General features: G+C 34.0%; 1 protein-coding gene across 2 annotated transcripts in view; it reads right to left on the reverse strand.

The window, feature by feature from the left end:
* Positions 1-220: 220 nt before the first annotated feature.
* Positions 221-14561, reverse strand: part of LOC135838706 (uncharacterized) — a 180164-nt gene continuing 165823 nt past the window's right edge. For both annotated transcript variants that reach the window (XM_065354444.1, XM_065354445.1), the window contains one exon: positions 221-4068. In XM_065354444.1, the coding sequence (XP_065210516.1) occupies positions 2639-4068 (1430 nt within the window). In that variant the 3' untranslated portion in view covers positions 221-2638. The remainder of the gene's footprint in view (positions 4069-14561) is intronic.

The following is a 14561-nucleotide window of genomic DNA, read 5'->3' on the forward strand; positions in this document are numbered from 1 at the left end:
TACAAAAACGAAATAAATTTAATTACAAAAATTTTGAACAACCTTTCCCCTTCCTCAATATTACAAATTAAACTACCAAAAATGATGAAAAAAAAAATAAATTCAAAAATTGGCCAGTAAGTATTTTTTTTAAATGACAAATTTTGCAATCTTCACGAATCTTTTCTTCATTGTTTTCTCATTTCATACTCTTTTTTTTAAAAAAAAAAAAAAAAAAAAAAAACATTTCAACCATTTTTCAACAAAATACTTTCACCTTTCCCCTCCCTCCCGAAAATTTAAAATCAAAATTTACAAAAGAAGAAAAGAAAAAAGTTGCCTATATTTTACAAGTAAACCATTTTATTTTTCAACACTGAAAAACGTTTTTTTTTTTCTTGAAAAATCTTTACTTTTTGACATTCTTTTTCCATTTAATTTTCAGAAACCTCCCCTCTCAGCCCATAAACAAGACTAAAATTCGATTTTAAAAATTCTCGACTTCCACATCGCCAAGAAAATCGGAAATCTAATTCCAAAAAAAGAATTTAAATCATTATTTTTGCATTTTTTTTTAAATAAAAAAACGTAAGTATTTATTTTTTATTAAAAAAAAAATGTTTTGAATAATTTTTTATGCAAATTTGTCACTGAATTCCTTTCACAGAAACACCTTTTCATTTTCTATTACGTTTTCATTAACGTTCATCCCCCGAACTAAAAAAAATCATCCCTTAAATTCAATTCTCAAAAAAATAACTCCTTTCCCCTCCTTAAAAAAAACGAATTGAAGAAAAAAAGTTACTTATTTTGAAATAAAAAAAGGTCGTCATTTTTTAAAAATGAATAATTTTTAAAATTTTGGTTTTTTTCTTCTTCATTTTTTTGAATTATTTTCTGCTCAATTTTTAACCAAAATTTCAACAGAATTCCTTTAATTTTCATTCACCAATTTATTTTAATTTTATTCATGTTTCTGATTCATCTATCAAAATTTTTTATTCTTCTCCCTTCCTCATCCTCTTCTTCATATAAATCAATTAAAAATCAAGTTAGTTTTTGAAATTTTTTTCATTTTTTTGAATCATTTTTTTTTTCAACCAAAATTGCAACTAAATTTCTTCAATTTTCATTCATATTTTATTTATTTTAATTTTATTCATGTCAATTCATCTATCAACATTTTTACCCCCTCTCCCCTCCTCACTCTCTTCTTTATATAAATCATAAAAATTAAAAATCAAGTTGTAAAGGTATATTATGTATGTTCAAAAAAAAAAAAATATGCAAGAAAAAAATTTAATATTTCAAAATGAAAAAAAGGTCGCCATTTTTCAAAAATGAATAATTTTTGAATTTTTTTTCATTTTTTTGAATTATTTTCTGTACAATTTTTAACCAAAATTTCAATTAAATTTCATTCACTCATTTATTTTAATTTTATTCATGTTTTTGATTCATCTATCAAAATTTTTACCCCTCTCCCCCCTCATCCTCTCCTTCATAGAATATAAATCACAAAAGTTGAAAATCAAGTTAGGAAGGTAGGTATATTATGTTAAAAAAAAAAAAAAAAAAAAAAAAAATGGAAGAAAAAAGTTAATATTTCAAAATGACAAAAGTCGCCATTTTTCAAAAATAATAATTTTTGAAATTTTGAAATTTTTTTTCATTCTTTTGAATCATTTTCTGCACTATTTTTAACCTAAATTTCAACTAAAATTCTTTAATTTTCATTCATATTTTATTTATTTGAATTTTATTCATGTTTTTGGTATATCAAAATTTTTCTTCATGTTTTATAGTGTTAAAAAGAATAAAAATTCTTATTATAATGTTATTTTCATCAATTTTCGACATTTTTTCAAAGAGGTGGGAAGGGATTACGAGCTCTGCTACCATAAAAATTATTCTATAAATAATTAGAATAAGTAGAAAAACTCATTTTAAAAAAAAGTCATGTTTGAAAAACAAAAAAAATGTCCATTTTCAGTTTGATGAGTAAACCAGAAAAACATGAGGCTGGAAAAGCAGGAAAACGAAAATTGCATTTGCAACACGATCACCTTTCTCTTTCCCCTCTTTTTTTCCTTCTCTCACTCCCCTTTGACAGAAAACTGATTTTCGAAGCATTTTCAATTTCAAGGGCGAACCAAAGAAACGTGTTTGAAATATTGTAAAAGTGAAAAAAGTTCAAAAACTTGATCGTTTCCCTGATTTCTCATCTTCCTCTTTCGCTTAAAACCAATTTTTGAGATTTTTCAATTTTAGTTCTGAATCAAAGGAACTAATACTTAATCGAAAAAGTATCAAAGTCGTGAAAATTTCGACTTTCTCTCGATTAATTTTTCAGTCCAAAAATATTCGATTTCAATTTCTCCAAATTATGGCTACATTTTTCCAAAACGTAAACAACAACAACAACAAAAATCAACTTCCAAGACGTGATGAATTTTCAAAGGCTCACACTAATTGTAAGAAAAGCACCCACCATCCGACGACGTGAAATGCAACCCAGCTCGATAAAATTCAACGTACATTAATACGTACATTCGTACACACAAATACACATTATCAGTCTTACTATAACAACAGCATCGAAGAAATGTAAAAATTTCAACGCCATAAAACTAAAAACAAAAAAAAATCTCGAAACCCCTTACACTTCGACGCATCTGGACTTTGACGTCAGAATGCAGCTCTTCATTAAATGATGATGAGGTAAATCGCGAATTTTATCGTCGTTCGCGTCTTGTCCGATGGGTTCGACGAATCCACTCTCATCGCTGCCTTCTTCCCATAGCGAATCTAGGTCGTAATTTTTGGAATACTCGATTTTTATGTCTCTCGGAGACGACGTATCCGAGCCGCTGGAAATGCTTTGCAGACTCGGCGTGGATTCTTCGTCCAGAGATCCGGTGCCGTCGAAACTATCGCGATTTTCTTCACTGAAGTCGAACTGCAGCGCGGAATCAGCGTCACCGTTCGAGTTCTCTGGTTTATCCAAGTTTTCGAATAATTTTCGTCTATGTTTAACTAGATTTTTCGTACGAGGAGATCCTTCCGATGGGAGGGGTTTTTTATCATCTTCGAAGAATTTTTTGGCTCGGTTTTTGCACTCGATTAGGTCCTGGAATTTGGGTAAGTCGTCCAAGTCGACGTTGATGGTTTGTATGGGAATGGTGCAGGGTTGTTCGTCGCCGGCCCACGAGTTACGATAGAATCGTTTGGATTTCAACTTGGGGCACAGGTTTTCGTTGATATCGGTAACCTTTGGATCTTTCGCTGAGGGTTCGTTTAGAGTAAGGTCTTTCTCGAAGACGTCTACTAAATCGCAGTCTTGTTCACATCCGCAAGGATTCTGTTCGACGATATCGCCGGCGACATCGTCGTCGTTAATTTCGCATTGACTAGATTCATCATCATCTTCTACATCGTCGTCTTTTCTACAACTTTGCAACTTCTTGGCGCAATACAAGCCGCCCATACGGTTGCCTCGATTCGAGTACGAGAGGTTTCGATAAGTGGCGAATTTCGTCTTCATCGCTACCTTTTTGCAATCTAAAATCTCGTCTTCTTCTTCCAGACTTTCTTCTATGGCCATCAGCTTGGGTGCGGATTTGGATCGTTCCAAAGGCGGCCGGTAGTTGTGACAGCCGGTCGATAGGAGTATTTTACGCCTGGGTAACGAAGGATTATCGTAGACCGAGTTGGCCAGAGATAGGCGGGCATTCTGGCGACTGATTTTGTCACGTTTGAATTCGATCAGAGCCTGGGTAAGGCGGCTTTGCAGTTGGCACGCGATTTGTCGAGCGATTGATTCTTTGGCGCAAAGTACGGCGTGACAGCGCAGCTCTTGTTTCAGTTTACGACCTTCGTGACGGTATACCCAGCAGAATATCTTGGAGAATTCGGACGGCGCGCAGCAGTAGGTGATGCGATGGCTCCAGTATTCGGTCAGGCCGTGTTCTTTGGTGATAGCTTTTAAGCCGGATTGAGTAACGATCAGCTTCATTTGGACGTCTGGTTTCGAGTTGGAGGTGTAGTTTTTCCATAGTGTGTTTAATGGCTTCTCGGTGCATGAGTCACCTGTGAACAGAGGAAGAAAATTTACGGTTAGTGATGGAAAACAAAATTTATACAGCTTTTAGAGATAATTGATTTAAAAAACGAGATTTCGAACATTTTCTTTGATTTGGGATTGAAAATATGGTCACTTTTTCCCTTCTTAATAAAAATACGCAGTTATGTATGTCTAAAGATGCTCATCAGTCATCACATCGTTGGTAGGCTAAGTAGGTAAGCATAAAATTAGTACCAATGGAAATGGGGCAACTCTTTCCAAACAAAATCAACTCATTTCCCTCTCTCAATTTTTCTCAGTTCAAGGAAAAAAATGAAAACAAATGGATTAAACTGAACACCTTCGTCAGTAGGTAGTCAACGACAATAAAATCACTGATTTCATATATGTGAGAAATCATGCTGATTGAATCAGCAGAAATTATCTAACTAGGTAATATTTATAGATTCAATGAGTAATCATGATAAAAATCGCTGATTCAGTAAAATAAGATTACTGATTGAATCACTAATCAGTAATCACTTTTACCTGATTTCTTAATGAATGAAATAAGAAATCATGATTGAATCACTGATCTAAATAAGCGCAAATAACAGAGTCAATGAGTAGTTATTACTCACATACTGATTAAATCGGCAGTCCTCATAAAAATCACTGATTAGATCAGTATTTCTGATGAAAATCACTGATTAAATCAGTATTTCTGATGAAAATCACTGATTAAATCAGTATTTCTGATGAAAATCATTGATTAAATCAGTATTTCAGATGAAAATCACTGATTAAATCAGTATTTCTGATGAAAATCACTGATTAAATCAGTATTTCTGATGAAAATCACTGATTAAATCAGTATTTCTGATGAAAATCACTGATTAAATCAGTATTTCTGATAATAAATCACTGATTAAATCGATAATTCTGATAAAAATCGCCGATTAAATCAATAATCCTGATGAAAATCACCGATTAAATCAGTAATCCAGATGAAAATCACTGATTAAATCAGTAATCATGATGAAAGATCACTGATTACATCAGTAATCCTGATGAAAATCACTGATTAAATCAGTAATCCAGATGAAAATCGCTGATTAAATCAGTATTTCTGATAATAAATCACTGATTAAATCAATAATTCTGATGAAAATCACTGATTACATCAGTAATCCTGATGAAAATCACTGATTACATCAGTAATCCAGATGAAAATCGCTGATTAAATCAGTATTTCTGATAATAAATCACTGATTAAATCAATAATTCTGATGAAAATCACGGATTAAATCAGTATTTCTGATAATTAATCACTGATTAAATCAATAATTCTGATAAAAAAATCACTGATTAAATCGATAATTCTGATAAAAATCGTCGATTAAATCAATAATCCTGATGAAAATCACCGATTAAATCAGTAATCCTGATGAAAATCACCGATTAAATAAATGAAATTGACTGATTGCATCAATAATTATTAGTTCATTAAGTTTCACTGATTCAATCAGAAATCATGATAAAATTACTGATTCAATGAGGAAAAATAATTATTTGATTGAATGAGTATAATTGTGTCACATTCACTAATTCCATCAGTAACCATTATGAAAATCATTGATTCAATGAGCAGAAATTGCCCTATTGCCTAAACCAATACCTAATTAGAACATCAAGTGCATTTCACTGATTCAATCAGTAATCATGATAAAATCACTGATTCAATAAGTGAAAATAACATGTTATAGGTATTCTCTGATTCAATAAATGAAAATGGCCGATTGAATAAAGAAATATGCAGATTGAATCAGTAATCGTAATGAAAAATCACTGATCCAATCAGTGAAAATACCCTATCATCTGATTAAATCAGAAATTGTTGTAATATTCTCATATATTCAATCAGTAACTACCTTACATTATATGGTGAGAATTACTGATTCAGTAAATAAAAATGACCAACTAAATCAAGAATAAATAATTATTCATTGTTCACTGATTCAATCAGTAATCATGATGCAATCATCGATTTTCTGAAAAAAATCACTGTCAGATTCAACAGCTTTTCATCATTTTTTTGGTACGTAAAATTCACCCAATCCATTAATCATTTGTTATAGTGGTTTACTTAATAATTCTGAGTTATGAATCAGAAAAATACTTAATACTAAAATTCAAGCGCACAAAAAATCCGAGAAATTTACTCAAACACAACAATAAACCTACAACTTGATAAAGCATCAGTGCATCACGAAATTTTGTTGCTATGAAAAAATTTTTTAATTGTTATTCCAAAGTCGTTGATCACTGATTCCCTTTTTGGTGAAATTTGTTCCTGATTTTCCTCTGAGCTGGGATTCCAATTTAATTTTAGTGACTTTTCTTAATCCAGAATTTAAAAAAAAAGGAAATCCAGCGAAAATTATCGATGTTAAATTTATTGTATGCTTATTGATCAACTCTAAATAGATCTAATCTGATCACAACTCTGATCTGATTAGATGATTTGGTCAGATCTAATTGAATACGAGGAACGGATCTGATAAGGTGCGATCTGATATAATCTGATCAAATCAATCAGATCAGGACAAATCTGTTCATATCCAATCAGATCTCTGCCAACAGATCAGATCTGATCACGCCCAAACAGATCTAATCTGACCAAAACATTGATCAGAATCTGGTCATATGAAATTGGATTCGTGAAATGCGCGAATCTGACCAAATCTGATTAGATCCAATCATTTTATAGGTTTGATCACATCTATTCAGATATACTCGTATCTAGCCACATTTTTAGATCAGATCAAATCTGATGAGATCTGGTCTGATTAAATTGATGAAGTCACTGATTCACTAAATGAAAATGGCTACTTGATTCAGTGATTAATGATAATATGGTTCCCAGAGGGGAAATGAACTGTCATCTGATTCTGATTAGTTCTGGTCAGATCTGTTAGGAAGCGGGAAATGCTCAGATCTGATCAGGTGTAATTTAGTCTGATCAGAAGTGACTTGGTTTGATCACATCAGGTCAGATTCAATCAGGCCCCTCCCATTAGATTTGATCCGGTCTGAACCAATTTAATCCGATCAAAAGTCAGAACTATGATCTGACCAGATGTGATTACTGATCTGATCAGGTCAAATTAAATCCATAGAATGTCCGGATATAATCACATCCGATCATTTTCCACTGAATTACCAACTAAGTATGATTATGAATTTGAAAAAATTGAATCACTCCACTTGTCATTTCACAAATAAAATAGAAAAATTTCACTCTTGATGAATCAGTATCAGTGAATTAATCAATCAATTATTTTAATCAGTGATTTTTTTTACCATCATTATCGATTTTCAACAGGAAGGTAGGTACTTGAATATTTTATTTTAGTGATGCCAGTTCCTCAACTTGTTTACGAGTACATCGAATTCAGTTGTGTTTTTCATTACCGAGATAATTTCATTTTTGCAATTCGATATTTGGGAAAGAAATTGAATTTTTTCTGCTTCAAATAAGTAGCAGTAATTTTAATTAATTACAAATTCCAATTCAATTTACTCCCCGCACATCAGTTATTTTTTAAAGATATGTAGTTACTGCCTTTAAAACACTCGTTGGTAGTATTGGTACTACAATATCAATATCTATCTAGTTATGGTTGTTATTTTGAATTACGACCAAGATGCATGTGCCTGCCTATACTGCCGAATAAATATGTAGTTAGGTAAGTACTTATACACACACAAACCAACATTTACACTGCACCATATTGATTTGCGAACCTCTCTCTTTGTACATACGAAAATTATAATAAAGTTATAAAACAATTTTTATGCCCATATTATTCACAAAAAAAGGTTAATTTATGTCGAGTTATCCCACAACACAGACGTATAAAAACTTTCGTTGCGTTGGTTTTCATCTCCAACCAAATAACATACAAGTGCAACTCAACGTGTTCGCTTCAACAAAATTAAATTTTTTTTATTGTTATGTTCAGAGGAGAAAAAAAAATAGACTCTTATACCTACTCGTATTTTCCTTTTACGACGTTTATGGATTGTGTGAAGTTACTCCTGACGAAGAATGTAATTTAAATTTTACTTTAATAGGTACGCGATCGTAAAAATTCCCAACCGATATTTTCATCTCGAACGTGCAAGTATGGCTAAGTATGAATTTTACGCGAAAAAAATGTTTTCTACCATATTTCACTATTTTGCCTTGGAAAAATTATTTTTCTCGAGTAAATTGCCTCGTCATTATACGTGCACAAGTTTAAGATAAGTAGATATGAATTTTATTTTTCATGTAAAAAAGCAAACAAAAAAACGAAACGAGTTTCTCAGTTTTTTCAAAAGTGCCCAGCATCTGATTAGATAATAAGGATGCTGTGTCAAGTATACGAGGTGTAATTATACAACGCTCCTTTAATAAATAATAGAATAAGACAACAAAATTTACGAGTAATTAAAATATTCGTAAGTAATTTTCTAAAGCAAGAATTCTCTACCAACATAAATGAGCTGGAAGTTGGAAGTATAAATATTTTCAGTCGATAAACCATTGGTTTTACGTAGTTATTACCTACTTTTTTCGTCAATATAAGATGCTAGTCGAGTGAATCATTCGGTTTCGAAAAATTACTCGATTACGATACAATTTAATTGGCAATTTTTGTACCATGATTTCACTCGCGAATCGAAAAGTTATTTTCGAGAATTTATTGAAATACGATATCATTGAGGAGGAGGAGGAGGAGAAGGAGGGGAGGGGGAATGTTTATAATGAAATGCTATTTTGATTTTTCTTATTTCCATTCCATTTCACGTTTAAAATTTGATAAGTTGATATTCTCTAATCAGAATCACTCAGTGCACCGAAAACAGATTTGAAATAGAGTCGTAATTTTCAATGGATTTTTTTGAGTGACGTTTTCAATTAATTTTTTTCTTATGGAAATGAAAAAACAATGGGACACGAATATCCTCCGGCGCGAGTGTTTATTTCCTAATTTAAAATCAAATAGAATTTTTTCGCGAACGAATAATTTATTGGAACGTAATTGTATTTTTGGGAACCCCAGAGAAGGAGAAATTTTAATGAAAAATAGAATTGATAATCTCGTTGCAAGATGTCACCTCTGCAATACTATCCTGAACTTTTCCCTTGCCCCTCATAAAAGCCTTGTGGCATGTTGAGGCGGTGAGGGTGTGCACAACTGTATCCCAATATTCACACAATAAAAATTTTCAAACTAAAAAAAAAAAAAAAAAAAAAAAAAAAAAGGTTTTCTAGAGACGAATTTTTCCCATTTTTTCCAGATTTTTCAAAATGTCAACAGCACAAAAAATATAAGAGGAGAAGGGGAGGTTGTGTGTTGGCTTTTCAAATGTTTTATTAGTGATGAATTTTCACAACTAAACAATGAATTTTGCTGGATATTTACAAATCTAGGATTGGGGGTGGGGGGGCTTGATAACATTTTTTGTGATGTTGACATTTTGAAAAATCTGGGAAAATGGGAAAAACTCATTTCTGTAAAACCAGGAAATGTCCAGGAAAATCACTTCTTTGAAATATTGCGCAGAAAAGTGATTTTCCTGGACTTTTCCAGAATTTTCAGAAACGAATTTTTTGCATTTTTTCCACATCTTTCAAAATGTCAACAACACAAGAAGTATCAGTGAGGGGGAAGGGGGTTAAATTTATCAAATGTATTATCAGCGATAAATTTTGACCAATTAAAAAATGAAATTTAGTATATCATCGGAATTGAATTTAGGGGGTGAAAAAACATATATGTATTTTGATACCCCACTCAAAAATTTTCAAAATTTTCAGTTAACCCCCCCCCCCACCCCTTGGAGCCCCATTTTATCTGAGAGCAAAATTATCATCAGAATTGAATTCAGGGGGTCAAAAAACAAATATTTTGAATACCCCACTCAGAAATTTTCAAAATTTTCAGTTAACCCCCCCTCCCTTTGCAGCCCCATTTTATCTGAGAGCAAAATTATCATCAAATTTGAATTCAGGGGGTCAAAAAACATATATTTTGATTACCCCATTCAACAATTTTCAAAATTTTGAGTTTAGCCCCCCCCCCCTGGGACCACATTTCATCTGAAGGCAAAAATATCATCAAAATTGGATTCAGCGCCTTCGAAAACACCATTTCTGTCAGGAATCATAATTTTGGCTAGCTGTAGCTCAACTGTCTCACTGAGGGGCGGGGGGAGGGGCGGGGTCGATACTTTTTGTGTCGTTGAAATTTTGAAAGATCTGGAAAAAATTGAGAAAATTCGGCTCTGAACTTTCGGAAGTGATTTTCCTTTTTCCAGAGACGAATTTTCCCAATTTTTTCCATCCAGATCTTTCAAAAAGTCAACGACACAAAAAGTATCGAGCCCCCCCCCCAGCCCTCACCAATCCTAGATTCGCAAATATCCAGCAAATTTCAGTGTGTAATTGGTCAAAATTCATCGCTGATAATACATTTGAAAAATTAAACCCCTTCCCCCTCACTCATACTTCTTGTGTTGTTGACATTTTGAAAAATCTGGGAAAAATACAAAAAATTCGTTTCTGAAAAATTTGGAAAAGTCCAGGAAAATCACTTCTGAAAGTTCAGAGCCGAATTTTCCCATTTTTCCCAGAACCTTTAAAATGTCAACCACACAAAAATTGTGAGGGGAAGGGAGGGGGGGGGGGTAAGTACTTTTCAAATGTACTATCAGCGATAAATTTTGGCCAAATAAACAATAAACTTTGCTGGATATTTGCGAATTTAGGATGGATGGGAGGGAGAGGGGGATTCAATACTTTTGTGCTGTTGACATTTGGAAAGATTTGGAAGAAATTCAATAAATTTGATTCTGGAAAACCTGCAAATGTCCAAGAAAATCACTTCCAGACCTTTCAAAATGTCAACAACACAAGAAGTATCGAGGAGAGAGGGGAAGGGGTTACATTTCTCAAATGATTATCAGTGACGAATGTTGACAATAATGTAAAACAATGAACTTTGCTGGATATTTACAAATCAAGGATTGATGGAGGGGGGGGGGGTGGCTTTCATTTCGTAAATTCGAATCCAAAGTTAAAAGTTAAAGATACTGATAGAGAAAACATTCACGTTTTTAAGCATCAGATAAATTTCAGTCTAGAAAAAACACACTTCGGTCACATAAGATCAAAAGCTGTCGTAAAACTTGTCATTATTTTAGAATCAGATAAAAACGTCTGAACATTTTCGCGCGGAGCATAAATTCGCGAGTCGAAAGTTTGTCTTGTCCACGTGTACGTCGTTTTTTGTTTTCAATTCGCAGGCAGATACAGATAGCCGCAGGTATACGTATAACGTATTTTTCGCGACATTCGCAAATCGGATACGCGCTATCTCGAACAATCGCCGCTGGTATCCGTAATAGTACCACGATTAAATACACAGAAGAACGAGGGAAAAAATAAACTCGAAGACGTGCGACCAACTTATGTTTTCAAGGTTGACCTGTACGTATTACAAATATTTACATAATCGCCACTGCACACAGAACAAGCCGACGGACGTATCTTGTATACCTATGGTACGTTGTGTGCGAAAAGAGGACGAAACGAGCACGATGATGGAGCCTGAGCTGAAGCTGAAGGGAAAATCTGCATAGACCATCTTCGCGATATTTTCACTTTTTAAACAACTCTGGCTCTGGATGATGGGCAACAAATGCCCGATGGTCAATAACCGCTGCTGGTCAGACATTCACCTATGGAAATACTCGTATAGAAGCTCGGCTGATTGTGAGCTATACGAGAGATCTATAGGCATCGATCATCGATTGTGTATTGGCGTTTGGTCGTGACAAGCGAAAAATATTAGCTTCGTTCCAGCCGAGCTATTGCACTATTGCTGTTTGCCCATGCCCATGCCCATAATACAGTACCTCATCGCATTTCGCATTACAAGATGCTCCCCCGATCGATATCCATATTTGGAGATGAAAATTTCGCATGTTGTTGGTCGTTTCGTACATCGATGACCATGAACGTGTCCGAAGAATATCGTACACGTTTGCGAGAAAAGACGATAGGACGATACGATACTAACTCCTTGTTTGATTGAAAGCTATCAAATGGCGTAGCAACATGTGAAATTTACATTTCGCATTCTCACGACGACGACGACGAGCGACGCCGACGCCCACCACAGCACGTGTTTGCAATTGTAAATACATATACTGACTAATGCTTCGGGCTCGGGCACGCTGATAAACAATACTTATATTTTAGGATTTAACATTTAACCGTGTCTGATGTATCTGTATCTGTATAGATACATATTTTGTACACTCTGAAAGTTTACCTAAAGTAGATAGCTCTCGGTACACACTGTTTCAACGAGTTTGTTTGCTTAATTGTTCAACTTATCGGGTTCGAAAACGCGAAAACAAAATATGTACTACCGTAGAGAGTGATTTGTAGCGTGTTTGTGAAATGAAAATGCAACGAAATTTATTCCGTTTCTAGCGAATTTAATCGTTCTCCGCGTTCTCGAGTAGGTAAAGAATGAAGTAAACAAAAATATTTGCGTGAAATTATGCGAGCATCGGTATCCAAGCATGATAGACTAGGTTATATGGAGGCGGAATGTTGATCATTTTCACCCCTAACGGAAAATTTCCCCTCTATTATGCACCACATCGAGTAGAATTAGGCCACCATTTAGCCAAAACTGACTTTCAACTGCTTCCAAATGTGCTGACATTAATAATTAAGGATCGCAACACTGAATTTTTTCTTCAATAGATCGCGTGTGATCATTTTTTTTTAAATTCCAAAAATCATGATCCTTACTCAAGCTTAAAATTCTTTAAAAATGTTTTAAAAATATTTTCGTCGGAATATTTGAATTTCTCGCGAAATTTTGACCCATTTTGATAGGTCGGAAGGTCACTTTTCGATAATTATTCTATAACAGTTCATTTGGATCGGATCTGATCTGGTCTGAACAGATCAAATATATGATCAAAACTCTGATTTGATCTGATTAGGTCAGGTCAACACTATTTGGATACAGAGAATTTCTGGATCTGATAAAATCTGATCAAATCAGGTATTCCCTATTGTATCTGATCTGATCTGATCTGATCTGATCCAATTATCACTTTGATCAGATCAGATCTGATTGAAACTTGCTAGGTCAAATTGTATCAATGGGATGTCCGAATCTGATTAGATTTGATCAGATCCGATCATTTTTTGTCAGGTCTGCGCTAGATTTATTGAACTGACATTTCCAGGATTGGACCGTGGACCCAATTTGACCAGATCAGACCTGACCAAATCTGATGAAGTTTTGATTGGATTAAATTTGTTCAGATGTGATCGGATTCAACAGGGAAGGCCTCGTTGGATCTAATCAGATCTGAACAAATCTGATCACTCGTGATTGATCAGACCTAATCAGATCCATCAATTTCTTAGATCCAATTAGACCTATTCTAGCACAATCAGACCTAATAGGAGAGACCTGATCAAATCTGATCAGACCTGATCAGATCGAATCATTCTTCCTTGGTCATTAATGAGTCAATTGGGAATCAAAGTGAGACGTCACAATTATGTCATAGCTCATTTTTACCGGATTTTACATTCTCATTTGGTCCCAAACAAAACTGTAGTCCCATAAGAAACCATGTAAAAATGGTATACTTGTCGTTCAAATTTCTCAATGAATAAGACACTTGTTGATAAAAAACTTATTTAAAACAAAAATTCAGACCTTCTAACATATCATATAAAACGAGCTTTTTTTAACACAACATTTCAGAGAAAATTGTTGACTGTATATCATGGATGAATAGTTCAGATTGGAGATATGACGGCCACATTTTGGATGCAGAATCCAGGAAATGTTCTGCACATGAGCCAGTTTGTTGGTGAAGTAGTTGGTTGTATTACAAGTTAGTTACTAGAGACGTTGACTGTGTAGCAACTGCAACGCTGAACCATCTCTCTCCCCACCAGTGCCTGACCAATCAGGACACTATAAACATCATGCTTGGCGCATGAGTAGAAGGTTTCCTGGATTCTGCATCCAAAATCTAGCCATCACATTTTGCCTCATTTTCAATGTTGAACTATTCATCCATTACATACGGTCGATGGAGAAAATTGAAACTAAAAAGTAGCAAATTTACATGCAATCTTATGGAACGCTTCCGCAGGTTGGGACCAAATGAGATTGTTTACTTACAAACACACACGTACATTTTACAGCACACAAAGATCCGCTTTGATTCCCAATTCTGCCTATTTTGGCAGGAAATAATAAAAATATATAATTTGTAAGACACTACAGCTACTTAATTGTATCAGAAAGCACCAATGATGATGGCTCAGGCAAGTGACAGGGAGAAGTATTGATCAGAGGCATACAAATGTCAAACCTTCACTACACTGATGACACCCCAGTTGGGTGAAAATCTGCTCTTC

The sequence above is a fragment of the Planococcus citri genome, chromosome 3 (genome assembly GCF_950023065.1).
Source record: "Planococcus citri chromosome 3, ihPlaCitr1.1, whole genome shotgun sequence".
Taxonomy (NCBI): domain Eukaryota; kingdom Metazoa; phylum Arthropoda; class Insecta; order Hemiptera; family Pseudococcidae; genus Planococcus; species Planococcus citri.